The sequence below is a fragment of the Panthera leo genome, chromosome B2 (genome assembly GCF_018350215.1).
Source record: "Panthera leo isolate Ple1 chromosome B2, P.leo_Ple1_pat1.1, whole genome shotgun sequence".
Taxonomy (NCBI): Eukaryota; Metazoa; Chordata; class Mammalia; order Carnivora; family Felidae; genus Panthera; species Panthera leo.
Window position 1 is genome coordinate 44,292,836 of NC_056683.1, and position 18,945 is coordinate 44,311,780.

The 18,945-nt window shown below is 42.6% G+C and overlaps 1 protein-coding gene across 1 annotated transcript in view; it reads left to right on the forward strand.

Moving 5' to 3' along the window:
- Nucleotides 1-7,506: 7,506 nt before the first annotated feature.
- Nucleotides 7,507-18,945, forward strand: part of MEP1A (meprin A subunit alpha) — a 57,567-nt gene continuing 46,128 nt past the window's right edge. Inside the window, exons 1-2 of the mRNA XM_042940381.1 lie at nucleotides 7,507-7,664; nucleotides 16,764-16,884. Coding sequence (XP_042796315.1) covers nucleotides 7,507-7,664; nucleotides 16,764-16,884 — 279 coding nt within the window. The remainder of the gene's footprint in view (nucleotides 7,665-16,763; nucleotides 16,885-18,945) is intronic.

Here is an 18,945-nt window from a genome sequence, read left to right on the forward strand (position 1 = left end):
TTTTCTCTTTTTCCATCCACTTTTTGAAACACGTGGCTGCCAGTGGGGTGCCTGGGTGACTCAGTCCGTTAAGCGTCTGACTCTTGATTTTGTCTCGGGCCTCAGGTCATGATCTCATGGCATGTGAGTTCAGTTGGAGCCCTGCATCCGGCTCCGTGCTGACAGCACACAGCCTGCTTGGGATCCTCTCCCACCCCCCCCCCCCCCTTCCTTCTCTCCCCACCCCGTGCGTGTTCTCTTTCTCTCTCAAAAATAAATAAAAACTGAAAAGAAAAAAAGAAAATATGCGACTGCTAGAATGTTTAAAATTCCGTAGGTGGCTTGCCCCCCCCCCCCTTTTTTTTTTCTCCTCCTGACAGCACTGCAGGAGAAACCAGAAAATATTTACAGCCTCCACCGGGCAGATGGCCTGAGGCGCTCCAATTGGCTACTCTACGTTCTAGATTTACTAGCTTCTCTGCCTAACTCAGTGTCTTTAAGCATCTAACGTCTTCATTACGCCTTCCTCAATTCATGTTTGTGTTAATACAGGCCGTGCTCGGTTTGAATTACATGAAATGAACAAATGCTTGAACGTCTTATAGGAAAGCAGCATAGCTGTGGAGGGTACGCTATCCAGTGTCTATATCCGTCCTGAGCATCAGTCCCCTTTCTCCTTGCTCAGCAATGCACCAAGGTGGCTCCTGCTCCCCTTGATCCTGTTGGTCCTCAACCAGTATGAACTTCGGAAGGCACCTGACTCAAGCTGGTCCAATAGGATTCTTCTCCCAGGAGGGTCAAAATGGAGGCTCTGGGCCAGCTGGTTCTGGAGTATGAGACTAAGCTCTGGGTGGAGCAGTGTCTCTGACTCTGTCCTGACACCACCCCACCTGCCCCCCCCTCCCCCCACTGCCCTTGATGTCTGCACAGAGCCCATCTTGTCTCTCTCTCTCTCTCTCTCATTCACACTTCCCTCCACTTCAAGACACAACACACACAGAGGATTGTAGGTGGAGGTCATGGGGGTAGGATGGAAAAAGGCCCAGGCTGCAACAGAGCCCCCTCCCCCACCCCCACTCCCCCAAGTTGGGAAAAAAAATGCCTGTAGTTTTCTGTCATCACTCATCCCGAAACCCAGTCTTCTCACCAGTCACCCCCATCCCACCACTGATGGACCCTTCACGAATGAACCCCCTCCCTCATTGAACCCTCATTCCTCTCACTAAACCCCCTCCATCTCAAAGCCCTCACCCCCCTCAAAGAACCCCCTGTCCACAATTTCCCCTCCACCCACAGCACTGGCTAGGCCCTCAGAAAGACCGCCTTCAGAACCTGTGACTGAGCTGGGCCATGGTCGGGGTCGGGCTCTGTGCCTCCCCTCTTGACTGGGCCTTTCTGGGGTCCCTGCCTCCCTGTGAATCCTCAGGAGCAGAGGAGTCTCCATTACCACCCCCTGCCTCAACATTGCCTCTGCCCCTGAGCAACCCACAATGGGTCTTCCTCTGGAGCAATATGTCCCCCTCAGCACCAGCCACCGTGTGCTGGGCTGAAAACCAGTAGGGAAATCTTGCCCAGAGGTTGGAGCTGGAGGGTGGTAGTCTCGCCTGTTTCAGAGGAACACTGATGACCGGAGCTTGTGGCCCAGGGGCTGGGGTGGGACGAACCATGGGGCTGAGGCCACCTCCCAGGCCTGCCCCTCAGCCTTGGTAGGCCCCGTGAAGGAGACTTAATGGAGGTAAGAACAGTGTAAAAGAGGATATTTTAACAGCCAGGATGCCCACAATTAAAGTGGCTGTCCTGGAGGTGTCCACACTGAGACAGGTGAGTACACTGTGGGGGTATACAAGACTCCCATATACGAGTGGGCTGGACTCAAGAATTTCTGTGGCCCAGCTCAGATTTCACACCCCTCAGATTTCACACCTGGGTCATACATACATACATACATACATACATAAATATGTAAATAAATAAAAGATTCTTCTCCTGCTAACTGGAAAAGAAATCTTCATGAGAGGATGGGCCAGTAGCCTATAACCTCAGAACTGTGGAGTGGCTAATTCTACACAGGGCTGAGGAAGTGTTGGGAGGTGCTCCACGGAGAGAAAGAAAAGACTGAGGGAAAAGATGGCAGGTGGGGGGTGTGGGGGGATGAGGGTGGGGACGGGGTTCACTGAGAACGCACATGCACAGCTTTCTAGTTTCCAGTTCTGGTTCCTTACTCAGGAAATGTGTGGAAAACTACTTTCATAATAATATTTCCTCTTTTGCTTACAGCGTATTGAATTGATCCCTCCCCCTCTTTTTTTTTTTTTTTCTAAAAAATCTTTTCTAAAAAGGACAGTATTTTAAGATCATAGGCTTAGGAGTCAAGTACATTTAGGTTTATGTCCTCCTCTATGAAATAGGCAAAATAATCCGTACTTCTTGGGGCTGTGCAGTGAGGGTGAGATGAGGTGTGCAGCCTAATGCTGGCATTGGCACTCTAACAGGTCGGTGTGATGGCTATTATGTTTCTATAGGAGTGAGCTCAGTTTTCTCCTGAGAATCCCAAAGGGGTCCAGGAACAATGATCTGTAGGGGTCAATTGAGGGTCCCCCGTTGTTCAGTCCATAAACACACCCGGTCTAGTTTCCGTCTTCCATCAGCTTCACAGACCCGGACCAAACTGATAAGTGTTCTCAGGGTCCTTTACCGCAGCTACGGCCTCCCAGTGTCCTTGCAGAGTCCCTCATTCATGGTTAGTCTCATTGAGACACTAGAAAGAAGAGATTGTGTATAGTAAATGAAAGCAATAGGAAGAAGACACTGAGGGCTCTGTTGGAATGTGGATTCTGTACTAAGCATGTATTATATCTAATCTCCATGACCCACCTGCAGAGTAGGTCTTACTGTCCCCCTGTGACACCACAAACTGAAATTCTGAGAGGTTGTGTGACTTGCCCTAAGCCCCTGGCTAATGCTCCTATAGCCTTGAAATTCTGCCCGGATTGGAAGGCGTTCTAACCCTTCAAGCTCTGGGATCTCAGTCAGATTGCTTAACTTCTCTAGAGTCCTCACCTGTTAACTGAATTTTAGCTGAGTTCGCAACAATTCTGAGAATTTGAGACAGAAGACACGCACTTCCTCAACACCCTCCATTTTAAATAATGCTCTCAGCAATGCTCTCAGCGATGTTTACCCTCATTTCTCCTCTGTATTCCAAGAATCGTGACCAGCTGAGGAAATACACAGTGGGGAATGCAAGTGGTTAGTAATAAACACCAGCTATGACCATGTGATCAATTTCCGAGATAAGGACTGTGATTCTCATAAGTATCCCTCCTCATTTTGTTATGAACATGTTTGGTGTGTGTGTGCGTGCGTGCGTGCATGTGTATGTGTGAATGCAAAATGGTACAGCCACTTTGGAAAGCAATTGGCAGTTTCTTACGTGGTTAAATATACACTTACCATATGACCCAGCAACCCCAATCCTGGATTTCACTCAAGTGAAACAAAACTTACATTCATATACAATCTGTAAGTATTTATAGCAACTTGATTCATAATTGCCAGAAATTATGGGGACTATCCAAACGTCCTTTAACTGGTGAATGGATAAACAAACTTGGTGCATCAATATCAGAAATAAGTATTACTTAGAAATAGAAGGGAATCAACTACTTTTGCACAAACACCATGCATAAACCCCAAATCCATTATGATAAATATAAGAAGGCCAGATCAAAGGCCTGTATGAATCATTTGTAGGACAATCTGGAAAGGACACAATTAGGATAGAAAGCACATCAGTTGTTGGCAGGAACTGTCTACCAGAGGGAAGAGAGAGGGAAGGACTGTCTACGAATTTTACCTATATAAGATTTTAGGGTGATATAACTGTTTCCATATCTTGATAGTTGTTGTGGATGTATGATTATCCGATACATGAAAAAGTATGAATGTTATTGTATGCAAATTATATCTTAAATACTTTTTTTATAGGAGGAAGGAATTAATGACTACTTAACTCATACACTGAGATAAATCTTTCAAAATACCGGGTCCACGAGAGTTGAGAGTGGAAAAGGGAATATATATCAGAAATTCTTGGAGAAATTCCTTGGAAATACTAAGAGTTCAATGAATTCCTTAATTGGCTGTGCAACAGAATCACCTTTGGGATTTATAGAAAATGTACGTGGCTTTGGCTTCAGAGATTCTAATTCAATAAGTCACGGCTAGGTCCCAGGAATTTCTATTTCTTCAGTATTCACTAAATTGTTGTGAAGCCCATCTTGGTTTAGAACCCCTGAGACATAATTGCTAACGTCCTTTCCAAACTAAGCATTCCCATGACTGCATAGAAATTAGAATATATGTAAACTTCTCTGGTGGAAAAAAACAACAACAAAACAATCTTTACTAATACTGATATTTAGCATTTCTTTCAATTATGAGTTGGGTAATAAAACTCAAATATTAGGGGTGCTTGGGTGGCTCAGTCGGTTGGGCGTCCGACTTTGGCTCAGGTCATGATCTCGCGGTCCGTGAGTTTGAGCCCTGCATCGGGCTCTGGGCTGACAGCTCAGAGCCTGGATCCTGCTTCGGATTCTGTGTCTCCCTCTCTCTCTGCTCCTCTCCTGCTCATGCTCTGTCTCTCTCTGTCTCAAAAATAAATAAATGTTAAAAAAAAATTAAAAAACAAAACAAAACAAAACTCAAATATTAGCATTTTCTATGACTTTGCTGCACACAGACACCTCATGTATTTTCATTACATATTGACATAATATAAATCATGGTATTTCAGATTATTAAATATCTAGATATGTGAAACCTCTTGAAATAACAATAACACTCATCATTAGTTGGAAATTATGATAACTATTAGAATTATCCTTGTGTCTAGTTATACAACACATTAAAAACATACATATTATATCACAAGCTATTATTTTAACATTTTGATAATTGCATTTTAAGAAAATTAGTTTCCTTTATACTCTTTTACATTTTATTTTATTTAAAAAAAATTTTTAATGTTTTTATTTATTTTTGAGACACAGAGGGACAGAGCATGAGCAGGGGAGGGGCAGAGAGAGAGGGAGACACAGAATCGGAAGTAGGCTCCAGGCTCCGAGCTGTCAGCACAGAGCCCGATGCGGGGCTGGAACTCATGGACTGTGAGATCACGACCTGAGCCGAAGTCAGACACTCAACTGACTGAGCCACCCAGGCGCCCCTACATTGTATCTTATTCATTTATGAACACTTATTCTAGGGTTGGCTCAGTTGGTTGAACTTCTGACTGCAGCTCAGGTCATGATCTCACAGTTAGTGAGTTCCAACCCTTCTTCGGGCTCGAGGCTTTCAGCACAGAGCCCACTTTGGACCTTCCGTCCCCCTCTCTTTGCCCCTGCCCCACTAGTGCTCTCTCTCTGTTACAAAGAAATTAAAAAACATAAAAAAATAATTTAAAAACACTTTCTCTAGAAAAGGTCCAGTGCTTTCCCAGATGACCAAAGGGGCTCACAGCACAACAGACTTAAGCACTTTCATGGTAAGTCTTCTGGATTTGAAGTGTGATAACTTCCATAAATGAGACACACCCATATTTAAATAAAAGCAGAGGGGAAGACTAGTCTAAAATACAAATAGCCACAAATACACCAAAAGTATTTCTGGTGAACAACGCCCTTCTGCTCAATCAGGTTGGCAAGGGAATTTGTTTACTTGTTTGACACAAGTTGACAGGTTGAGGGTAACAAGCCTGGGGCTTGAGAGCCGCTGAGCTAAATCTGAGCAATCCCCTATCACACGTGCCGATACTTCCACATATGCACCTGATGAGACTTCTTCACCTATGCTTTCAAGAGCATGACAAAACAAAGCAAAGAAATCAAGCCCAGCCAAGGGTCTGAACTGGGTGCAAAGGCATAGATTTGTAAAAGTAACAGATATCATGGAATACACACAAGTACACAAACACACACAAACGCACGCATAGAATCAAACTGTAAGTGTTAAGCTCTACTGAAGAAGAGCCACATAATTTATATATCCTCTTTTAAGATACTATACTTAATTATTTATTTTTATTATTTTAGTGTTTGTTTTTGAGAGCAGGGGGAGCATGATTGGGCGTGGGGGGCGGGGTGCCAGAGAGAGAGAGAGAGAGGGAGACAGAATCTGAAGCAGGCTTCAGGCTCCGAGCTATCAGCATAGAGTCTGACGCAGTGCTCGAACCCATGAGCCACGAGATCATGACCTGGGCTGAAGTCGGTAGCTTAACTGACTGAGCCACCCACGTGCCCCTAAGGTACTATATTTAAAGCTCTGATCATAGCACAGTGAATAAACCATGAGGTGTTTTTATCGTTGCTATTGTTTCATTTGGCTGTAAAAGATATTAATTGCCTATGGAAAAAAATCCCTAGTGGAAATGAGCAAAGATTATCAAAGTGAAGGCATAATGACTACTTTTGGAAAAGTACCATGTCAGAGGGCATAAGAACATGAGGGTAAGAGTCTAGCCTTTAGCCCAAGAGAAATATAGACTCTATTGCTTCCTAGCTAAGCGATACTGAGTGAGCTGCTTACCTTCATGACCTCATTCTTTATCCATAAGGTGGGATTGTACCTGCTACATTGGCTCTTGTGCTGATTGAATGGTATGTGGACAGGGAGAAAAGATTGAGAAAATGTGATGGGAGAAGCCTTTCTCCAAAGATCAAAATCAAGGGATTCCGTAAAAAATAAGATGGATGGAGGAAGAGAGGGATGGATAGGTAGTTGGCTTGATGTGTGGCAAAGTAAGCAGTGAGAACCAGTAGAAAATCAGTGTAAGGGTGTTTACTGTAAAATTCTTTCAATCGTTCTGTAGGCTTAAAAGTTCTCTAAATACAATGTTGGGGAAAATAATCAAGAGGCTTTTCTGTAGCAGTGAGTGGCCTTTGGAAATGTCAATGGTGCCAGGAAATGAGGAATGACTCCCTCACGTTCCACTGTGTAGTTGGGTTTAGGGCCCAGTGTAGAGTAGACAGATTTGGGCAGGTCCAAGTAATTTTGTTTCCAAGCACTTTGAACTTGAGCAATTTTTTTAGCCTGACTTGTCCTCATTTTCATCCATGACAAACAATGAGAACCATGCCTGCCTCTTAGGACGGAATGCAAATGTACCCGGCACCTATGATTAGGAAAATGGTTAGGGAATGAAAATTATTATTATTATTTTTATCAGAGTCAAGAACATCTTAAAATTAACTAATCCCAAACCCTCATTTTACAGATGGACAAACAGATGCTCAGAGGGGAAAAGTGATTTCTCCTAAGTCACACAGCTGCTTAGTTGTAGAACCAGAATTTGAATTCACATCTTCTGTGTTCCAGTCCTGTAATCTGTCTCTTGAATCGCTCTTACTCCCAAGACTGGTTTCTTAAATCTTATAGAATTACATGATCCAACTCCATGGCAATCAAGTATCATCAATCAATCCCAATGCAAAAGAGCAAATGCCTAGTAAGAGACAGACCAAGGCTGGAATGGCGGAGTTCTTGCTCCTGGTGGTTTTGCTGATCTACCCTCAGGCAGTCCCAGATTCCAAGGCATCAAGAGATTTTGGAGCTGCCCGCTTTGAGCCCTCCAGGGATCTTGGGCCTGAGAAGCACCGTGGTTCTCCCACTGGGGCACAGGGCATGTGGTAATTTCACAGGTGTAGCTGCAGCCCCTTACCAAAACATTCCTTGTCCGGTCTCATTTGACAAGATCAGGGCAAAGAAGCAGTCCTACTGGAATATGACTGGGGTCCCAAGGCCTGCCTGTTCCCACATATGCTCCCCACGTTGGGCTAGACAGCTCCAAATTCTTGCTGAACTTGCAGAAGGGAAATCAGAGAACTTCTACCCCTTGGGAACCACATGACTATTTAGCAACATTTCACCGAGAATTCAGCAATTGGAGAAAATAGCTTCTACTGTCTGAGTCATTCTCCAATCTCTGGCCGGCTCACACGGGGACATTTCTCCAGCCTTATCTAACCGGGACACACGCCGTGCTAGTCTTAGAGAAAATTAATCTACAAACATTTCTTCTTTAATGTTCGGTACAGGAATTCTCATGGCAATATGATTCTGGGCTTCCTTATCAGTTGCCATGAAACTTGATGATTGTAGACCCTGAAGAATCTAAAGTAGCAAAATACTTTCCACAGAGAAGTTCAAGTTGTGTATGAAACAATGAAATGCGAGGCCTGGATATCGTCGTTTTTATAAAAATGTTAAGCTACATCAGATTTTCGGATCGCTTTCCTGCCGTCAGAAAAAACATCTCTGGAACTGGCTGGCAATGAGCGAGCAGACACTGGATGCGTTCTTTCTTTTTTTTTTTTTTTTTAAGTTTATTTATTTTGAGGGGGGTAGGGGCAGAGATAGGAAAAGAGAGCATCCTAATCACACTCTGCACTGTCAGCACAGAGCCCAACATGGGGCTCAAACTCAAGAACTGTAGGATCATGACCTGAGTCGAAACCAAGAGCCTGATGCTTAACCGACTGAGCCATCCAAGTGCCCCTAGATGCATTCTTTAAATTTGTTTTTTATTGTGGTGTAACTTACATGCCATTGTCATGGCTCTCATTTTAAGTGTACCTACTGTTCAATGATTTTTAGTTAACCGAAAGAGTTGCACAACTATCACCCCAGTCCAGTTTGAGAACATTTCCATCACACCAAGGAGATTCCTCCTGCTAGTTAGGCAGGCACTCTCCATTTCCACTCCCAGCCCTTGGCAACTGCCAATCTACTTTCTTTCTCTATAGATTTACCTTTTCTAGAAATCATACAAATGGGTAGATGGCTTCTTAAGAGCTGGTAATCATAAATATATTACTCACAGATTCAATCAACCACTTACCAATGTATATTATGCATACCAGTTGCTTGCGAGTGAAACAGACTAGTTCCTGTCCAGCTAAGAAGGCAAGAAGTTAAAACAACTAAAACCAAGAAAAGCTGATGGTCTATGAAAGGGGAGGTCCAGGGCTCTCTGGGAATGCTTATCTGGAGTTCATAAAGTAGCCTGGAAAAGTCAGAGGAGTCCTCTTGGAGGAAGTGGCATATGAGTGAAAGACTCAAGAGTACGCTGGAGATAAGCAGGAGAATTGGGAGAGAACTCTGCAGCCCAGAACTAGAGGATGTGTGTTGAATCTGAGGGACCCAAGCAGGTTTGGCAAGGCTGAAAATATAATCTGTGTGAAGGAGCAGGGAAGGCCAGGGGACATGGGGACCAAGGCAGTTGGCCTTGGAGGGTACATAAAGCCAGGTCACAGTCGGCCATGGTGTGATGCTCGGATGGTGTCCTGAAGGCAAGAAGAAGCCTCTGAGGAGGTTCAGGCAAGGTTGCATGTGACATCACAAACAGACTGGAGCAGGGCAAGAATGCAGACAGGAAGACCAGCTAGGAAAGTGCTGGAATAATCTAGGCAAGAGATGCCACTGGGAGGCAGCATAGCCATGTGGTTAAAAGCTTTGGATTTTTCCAGAGAAGACATAGAGATGGGGGTGTGGAGAAAAAAGGAATAAGGAGCTGGCTTACACAATGACAGAGGCTGGCAAATCCAAAACCTGCAGAGCTGATGTTTAAATTCAAGTTCAGTAGTTGGCAGTTGTCGCAGTACCAGGAAGAGTGGATATCTCAGTTAAAAGGCTGTCAGTTAAAAAGAGTGGATATCTCAGTTAAAAGGATATCTCAGTTAAAAGGCTCAGTTAAAAGGATATCTCAGTTAGAAGGTAGCTCAGGTAGGAGAATTCTCTCTTACTTGGGGGAGTGTCAGCCATTTCTTCTATTCAGGCCTTCAACTGATTGGAGGAGGCCCACCCACATTAAAGAAGGCAATCTATCAATTACTTAATCTATCAATTTAAATGTTAGTTCCATTCAAGAAGACACTCACAGAAAGACCCAGAATAATGTTGAACCAAATACCTGGGCACCCCATGGCCCAGTCAAAATTAACTATCATCTAGGTTAAGAGTAAAGGTAGTAGCTAGGGGTACCGTTTTATAAAGAGGAGTCAGGGAAGGTACCTCCAAGGAGAAGCCATTTGAACAGTGACCTAAGTGAAGTAAAAGCAAGATGCTATGGAGGAGGGTCATTCTGGGTGGAGGGAACAATAAGTACCTAGGGCAAATCCAGAACATCTGAGCTACAGTAAGAAGCCACTATGGCTGGAGCAGGAAGCTGGTGGGGGACGCCTCAGGGAAGGAGCTGAGGTTGAAGAGGCGGCCAGCAGCAGGTTCATGTCAACCTTGTGAGCCATGGCGAAAATCGGGCATCTCGTTTTAAGGGCCGTGGAAAACTACTGCAGAATTTTAACCACATTTCTGACTCTTGTGCTGGGACTAGGTTGCAGAGGGGCAAGAGAGGGAGCAGGGACACCAGTAATGGAGTTTACTGTGATCAGGCTAGAGATGATGGTGGCTTGGGCTGTAGTGAAGGCTGTAAGAAGCAGCCAGATTACAGGCATACTTTGGAGGGAGAGCAGAGGACCTGATGGTAGGGTAAATAGACACATTAATAGACAATAGACAAATCCTCAGGATGTGCCCCATCAACCCTTTTCACAGACCTCAATTATGCTCATGACAATTCAGCTTTCACACAGGGAAACCCTTTGCTGGGGTGGCCTCTGTCAGCTGATGGTTTTTCTGAATGGCTGTGGATGTGCTCACTCTTCTGGAAAGTTGCTCTTGCTTTATTCATCACTATATGCTTCTGTCTGTTTGCCAGGAAAGCTATCTGTGCACGTGCTGCCTTCACTAGATCTTGGTAGCTCAGCTTTGCTTCGTGAGAGCTTCTTGGCTAAATATCATGGACTTGTTTGTTTGCTTTTGTCTTATTTTTCTGAAGAACTACAATGTTATTTGAGGTCTAATATACATATGTCAAAGGCACAAAGCTTACGTGAACTGTTTAATGTGTATATTTGTGACATCTACACCCTAAACAGGATTAGAACATTCTCATTGCCCAAGAAAGTTTCCGCACGCACACTTCCAGTCCAACTGCACCACCCTTGTCCCTGTTCCCCAAACCTCTGTTCTGATATCTGTCACCATAAATTAGTTTGGCATATTCAACGTGATATAAGGAACTCATTAGTATGCCTTATCTACGTCTGGCTTTTTGCATTCAACATGATGTATTTGGACCATTCATCTATGGTATCGATTGTGTCAGTAGTTCATTCCCTGGATGAAGATAGCATAATTTACTTATTAATTTACTACTTGGCGGACAAATGAGTCGTTTACAGTTTGAGGTCATTATGCTTAAACTTCAGCGAAGCATTGTTCACAACAGCCAAGAGGCGGACATAACCTGGATGTCCACTGATAGACGTATGGATAAAAAAGACGTGGTGTATACACATAATGGAATATTATTAAGCCTTAAAAAGGAAGGAAATCCTGCAATATGTGACAGCATGGGTGAACCTCGTGGACACTATGATGAATGAAATAAGCCATCACGAAAGGACAAATACTGTATGATTCCACTTCTACGAGGTCTCTAAACTGGCCAGAGTCATAGAAGCAGAGAGTAGAATGGTGATTGCCAGGGGCTGGGGAGAGGGAGAAATTGGGAGTTGCTATTCAACGGGGAAAAAGTTTCAGTTATGTAGGATGAATAAGTTCTAGATATCTGCTCTACAACATGGTGCCTACGTTAACAATATTTTACACTTAAAATTTTGCTAAATGCATAGATCTAATGTTGAATGCTTTTACTACAATAAAAAATTGCAATGAACACTGGGTATGTGACTTTTTATTTCCACATATTTTCATTTCTCTTTGGCAAATACCTGGGAGGGGAACCGCTTGGTCACAGGGAAGGTGTGTGTTAAATGTTAACAGTTTTGTTTTCAATTTAGTTTTCACGCGTGGGAAGGCACATAGGACACCCACTTAAAGGCTTTCGTCAATAGGCCTTAGAAGGAAAACAATATGTGGGGATAATGATAAACATAAAAATTATAGGGTGCCTGGGTGGCTCAGTGAGTTGAGTGCCCAACTCTTGATTTGAGCTCAGGTAATCATCCCATGGTCATGGGATGGAGCTCAGCATGGAGCCTGCTTGAGATTCTCTCTCTCTCTCCCCCCCTCTGTCCCTCCCCCACTCCCTCTCTCTCTGTCTCTGTGTCTCTCTCTCTCTTATTAAAAAAAAACAAAAAACGATAATGGGGCTCCTGGGTGGCTCAGTTGGTTGGGCATCCGACTTTGACTCAGGTCATGATCTCACAGTTTGTGAGTTCAAGCCCCGCGTTGGGCTCTGTGCTGACAGCTTGGAGCCTGGAGCCTGCTTCAGATTCTGTGTCTCCCTCTCTCTCTGCCCCTCCCACACTTACACTCTGTCTCTCTCAAAAATAAATAAACACTAAAAAAATTTTTTTAAAAAGATAAAAATGATGATAAAGAGAAAGAGAGGATCATGATAATGGTGATGTTTTTGTAGTACTTGCCATGTATAGCTTCATGTTTGTTAATTTATTAAATCCTTACAACAACACTGAGAGGTAGGTATTAACTATCCTCATTTTACAGTTGAAGAAACGGAGGCTTGGAGATGTGAACCAATGTTCTCAAGGTCATTCAAACCCATATTGAAAAAGCCCATATTTTTCAACTAATTGTACCACGTCATATAACAAGTCCTATGGCCATCATCTCTCACATCTTCTCCCAATGCCCTGACCATCCTTCTGGGTGGCTGCTTTGCTTTTTGGTGGACCTTTTGGAACCCTGCTGTGTCCAGTTTGCTTGGCGGCTGCTCTCTCGTGTCTGAAGTGCTAACAACGTTTGCCTGCCTAGACGGTCCCTTTGACCAGTTTGTTTGCCTTCCTCCGACCCCCTCCCGTTGGTCTCCACACCCCTCTCTCTTCCCCTTCCTTATCCCTACCCGCTTCGCCCAATCCTCCATCATTACTGCACCCCCACCGCCAGACCCCATTATAATTTACCTAAAGCCCATAAACATGCATCCTTGAAACAACTTCTCTCAATGGTTAGAAGAATCTTCCCTCAAAACGGCTTATTTGCTCTCCAAAGTATTTTGTTGTTTTTGTGAAGAATTGTGTCCAGAATCGTTTTTATAATGCAAGTATTTGACTCAATGTCCTTATTTTGGTTAAACCACCTTGTAGCATCAAAACCATGATGCTGCTGAACACAGACATGCTGTTTACGTGGGTACCTTTCTTCTATCCGATGGGGATTTCAAATGAATGGATTTCAAGGAAAAAAAAACCCACTGGATTTGTTATGATTTCATTTTACTTTTTTCTTCTAGATATGTCTAATTATAGTTAAAACAATTAACACACATCCCGAGTCTTGGTTTTTCGGCAATAAACTCCTGCCTAATAGCAACCTACTTGAGTAGCCATTTTCATATCCTTTAAATTAATCTCCATGAAACCCTCCAAGGTAGATCCAGCAGAAGTAAGTGGGAAACACAGACATTAAGTAGGAACGTGGCTAAGGAATGGAGATTGTCTTGAGTTTGGAATAGAACCTCCAGTACAACTTCATACAAATTTCATATATTTCATAACTCCAATATCATGGGGAAAATAACAAATTCAACCCGTTGTGGAGATGCTCTTTTTAAAACATTGAAATCAATTTGTACTGACAATTATCTTAAATTGTTTATAATGCTGTGCTCGCTGAAATGTCCCTGAAATGTAGGAGACGATTTCTGTGAAGTCAAGGCGCTGATGTCCAATTTGCTAGAAAGTCGGCGCCCCCTGGTGGACTGTAGAACAACAAAGGGATTTCTGTCATGAAGTTCCAGCCTAAACAGGATAGATAGCCTTCACCAAACTACACACTGGATCCCTAGCATTGGATTATAAAAGTAAATAAAATTTTGCAAGCGGGCGGTTAAGCTTATTTAAGACATCACAGAACCTTCAAATTTGAGGTGCTATATCATCAAGGTATGACATCATTTTACAGATAAGGAAACCAAAGCTCAAAGAAGTCAAACCATAAAGCATCAAACCCTGATGTCCTGACAAGATATGAAGGCCTTTCATGAAAACAGAGTTAACATGCTCAGTAACCACACAGGCATACATATCAAGAGAAATACCTATAGAAGGTATGGCAAATGTGAAAATGTTTATTAATACCCTACTGTTCTGCATTCCTTAAACATTCTTGATGTTTCCCACCCCACATAGAGTGAATTGGTAGAGAGGCAGGTTAGGAGGCTGATGCGGTCATGCAAGGGAGTGGTTATACTCAACTGAGATGGGGTGGAGGCTCTCCGGAAGGGTGGCAAGCAGATGGTTTTGAGAGTTGGTTATGAAGGCGAATCCACACCCCTACTGCCATTAATTTCCGGGAGAAGGAAAAGGCAAGGATTGTTCCTAACGTTCTTGTTTGGGGCCATTGGGTGGATGGTAACAGAGGCGGGGAATAGAAAATCAAGACCAAAGGAGAAGACTTTGGAACACTGGACCAAGATTGTTTAATAGTGGATTTTCAGGAACTGAGACATCTGATAAAGAACATGTCTTGGGGCCCAGAAGGGCTGAATATAGTGTCTCAAATCACACTTGAACTAGTCACCATTTCCCCCTCCTAGAGTGAAGGGGATAAAGCAGATAGAACATGGACTGTGGCATCAGACACAGGTGAATTTAAAAGCTGGATTGGGGTACCTGGGTGGCTCAGTCAGTTGAGCGCCCGACTTTGGCTCATGTCATGATCTCATGGTTTATGGGTTCGAGCCCCGCATCGGGCTCTGCTGGCCGCTCAGAGCCTGGAGCCTGCTTCACATTCTGTGTCTCCCTTTCTCTCTGTTCCTCCCCTGCTCTGCTCTGTCTCTCTCTCTCTCTTTCTCAAAAATAAATAAATATTTTTTAAAAATTTAAAGTAATTATTGATAGGTATGTAGTTACTGCTATTTTGTTAATTGTTTTTTGGCTGTTCTTTTTCTCTTGTTATTTTCCCTTGTGATTTGATGATTTCTTTAGTGTTAGGCTTAGGTCCTTTCTCAACTTTTGTGTATCTCCTATAGGTTTTTGTTTTCTGGTTACCATGAGGCTCACCCCCTATAATATATGCAGTCTATTCTAAGTTGATAGTGATATGTTTAAATGCATTCTAAAACTCTTCATTTTTACCCCCCCCCCCATTTTATGTTTCTGAAGTCACATTTTACATCTTTATATTTTTTTGTATCCCTTAGCTGTTTATTGTGGTTATAGTTATTTTTACTACTTTTGTCTTTTAACCTTCATTCTAGCTTTATAAGTGATTAATCCACTACCTTTACTGTATATTTACTTTTGCTGGTGAGATGTATACTTTCACATGTTTTTGTCTTATTAATTAATGCCCTTTCTTTTCAGCTTAAAGAAGTCCCTTTAACATTTCTTGTAAGGCTAGTTTAATGGTAATAAACTCCTTTAGCTTTTTTTTTTTTTTTTTTTTTTTTTAAACCCGGAAAGCTCTATCTCTCCTTCAATTCTGAATGATAACCTTGCCGGGTAGAGTATTCTCAGCTGGAAGCTTTTCCCTTCCAGCACTTTGAGGACACCGTGCCGCTCTCTCAGGCTTGCAAATTTTCTGCTAAAACACACTACTGATAGTCCCACGGGGCTGCTTTGTACGTAGCAAGCTTTTTTCTCTTGCTGCTTTTATGATTTTCTCTTTAACTTTTAACAGTTTAATTATAATGTGTTCAGGTGTGAATTATTTGGGGTTCATCTTCTTTGGAACTTTCTGGCATTCTTGCATCTGATGTCTGTTTCCTTCCCCAACTGGGTGAAGGAAGTTCTCAGGCATTATTTCTTCAAATAAGCTTTCTATCCCTTTCTTTCTCTTCTCCTTCTCCTTCTCCTCCTCCTCCTTCTCCTTCTCCTCCTCCTCCTCCTCCTTCTTCTTCTTCTTCGAATCCTATAATGCAAATGTTATTCCGCCTGATATTTTCCTATCAGTCTCTTAAGCTATCTTCACTGTTTTAAATTCTTTTTTCCTTTCTGGGGCTCTGTTTGGGTGAGTTCCACTGCCTTGTATTCTAGGTAACTGATCCTTTCTTCTGCTTCATCAGTCTGCTATTGAATATTTCTAGTGTATTTTTTGGTTTAGTTATCGTCTTCTTCAGCTTTGTGACTTGTTCGGTATTTTCTTACGTTTTCTATCTCTGTTGAAGTTCTCACTGTGTTCATCCATTCTGTCAAGTTCGGTAAACATTTTTATGACCATTATTTTAACTCTTTTTTTTTTTTACATTTTATTTATTTTTGAGACAGAGAGAGAGAGAGAGAGAGAGAGAGCATGAACAGGGGAGGGTCAGAGAAAGAGGGAGACACAGAGTCTGAAACAGGCTCCAGGCTCTGAGCTGTCAGCACAGAGCCCAACATGGGGCTCGAACCCACGGACTGCGAGATCATGACCTGAGCCGAAGTCGGACGCTTACCGACTGAGCCACCCAGGCGCCCCTACTTTAAACTCTTTATCAGGTAAATTACTTCTCTCTGCTTCATTATTATTATTTTTTCCTGAGGTTTCATCTTATTCTTTCATTTGGAACATATCCCTCTGTTTCCTCATTTTGCTTTTCTCTCCGTGTTTATTTCTATGTATTAGGCGAAACAGCTACCTCTTTCAGTCTTCAAGGAACGGCCTTGTATAGGAGATGAGCCTTATCTTTCAACTTTGCCCTAGCTCTTGGTTGTCTCTTAAACCTTTGTGATTGCCTATGCAGGTTGATTTATTCTTAATAGGTCCCAGTTGTTGAGGGTGTGCCAAGACCTATCAAGTTTTCAAAGGGACGGGCAAGATATATCTCAGTCAGCACCTCGTTTCAGGTTGATTGGAAGCCAGACCTTAGCAGAAGCTTTTAAAGTATGCAAATATAGACAATTCTGCAAATATATACAGTACATACAATTGCAAATGCAGATAGTTACTGTAGGATTGACCATGATAAGTCCCACAGTCACCCCTGGTGGCCTCCAGATCAGGAGAGCTGGAGATGTTCCTTGGGTAAAAAGCTCCTTTCTGGAAGATAGCAGGAGATGTAGCACGGCCAAGAGAGATCACAAACCTGGCACTTCCCAGCCTATATTCCCCGAGATCTCCTCCATAGCCTCTAGATACCTGGAAAACCTGAATTCTGCCTTTTAGACTGAAGCTCCAAGACAAGAAAGTAGGTCTTTTTCGTAGAAAAGGGGGCATAGTTTTTGTCTGCTGTTTATGTAGCAACGTGCGGATGTTAGCCTGACAAAAACTATCTCTCCATTTATAGTTACATCTTCTGGGGCCCAGGAATACAAGCCCCTTGATCCAGAGCCAGGCAATCAAGGAGCATCCCCTGTGTGGGCTGCACATGCCCACCACCTTTAGCAGGGCAGGATTGTGGGAGAGCACAGGGCTGGGGCACGCCCACTGACACTATCAAGATGGAGAGAGAGCATAAAAATTATTCCTGCCATTGCCTCCATCCCTGGAGAGAGCCTCAACAGGCCTCTGCTCCTCTGGCAGATGCTTTAAGATCAACAAATGAATCTCCTTCATGTATAACCTGGGTACTTTTTAAAGTGCTGCTTTTGCACTAGTCTCTGGGGTGAGTGAGTCTGTGCACAAGCGCTTTAAGAAATGTATCTCCTGGACAGGAGCCCCATTGGTTTTCAAAGCCAGACATTTTGGGGGTTCCTCCTTTCACTGCAGGTTCCAAGGGCTGGAGTGCTTGATGTGGGGCACAAACCCCTCAGATCTCAGGGAGAAGTTCCGGATTCATGAGACACTTCCTGATTGTGCATTGCCACACCGTGGGTGGCGTGTGGGGTGAGACTATGTCTCTGTCACTCCTATGCATCTGGATGTAGACTTCTTATTCTTTGTTGTGAAAGAGTTGTTCAGCTAGTTTTTAGGTCTTTTCCTGAGGGAATTGATCCATATGTAGTTGTAGATTTAGTGTGTCTGTGGGAGAAGGTGAGTTCAGAATCTTTCTATGATGCCTTGAAAAGTCCTGTCCTGTTTCCCTCCTAAAGAGTTAATTCTGCATTCTTTGGGTCTTTGGCTAACGGACTTTGAATCACCTTCACTTTTCTGTGACGTGGTTTCAGAGGGTGAGGAAATTAGAGATTATCTTAAAATTACCTTTCTCAAAAATAAATAAATAAATAAAACACATCAACTCAGCAATTCTACTTATTGGAATTTGTTCTAAGGCAATAACATGAAGTACATACAATTGCAAACGCAGATATTTACTGTAGTATTGACCATGATAAGCAAAATCAACTGAAAATAACCACTCTATCCACAACACAAACTTCATTAGTTAAATCCAGTATATCCATTCAATGGAACTATATGTAGCCCCGGAAAGGCATTTTGTTAAAGAATATCTATTGACATGGGGAAACATTTATAAGCTAAGCTATGAATGTAATATAACTAGCATTTGTACAAAAAAAAAAAAAAAAAAGAAAGAAAGCATGGAGAAAATTCTAGGACATATACTAAGATGCTAATTGATTATTTTGGGTAGTGGGATTACAGTTAGCATTTTCCTACAGTGTTTTCCATTCTTTCACACTGAATAACTACTAATTAAGTTTATAAAAGAAACTAATAAGTTTGTAACTATAAATTAATTTTATAACAAAACTGAGTAAATATTATTTTTCAAAAGCTGAGGTATCTGAAGATGCCACAGTTTTTCGTTGTTGTTATTGTTGTTGTTTTGGGTGGGGCTGTTCATTGGTGAGAGCCAGTTGAGGGAAAACTGAGCACTGATATATGCTCTCAAGAAGGATAATTTAGCAAAAATAGATGAAATTCTAACTCAATATTTCCTTTAAAGAAAATCTTGACCAAAAACTAAGTGAATAAAAATTTATATCACTATTATATATGTATTTATATACATATATACTATATATACATATATAATATATA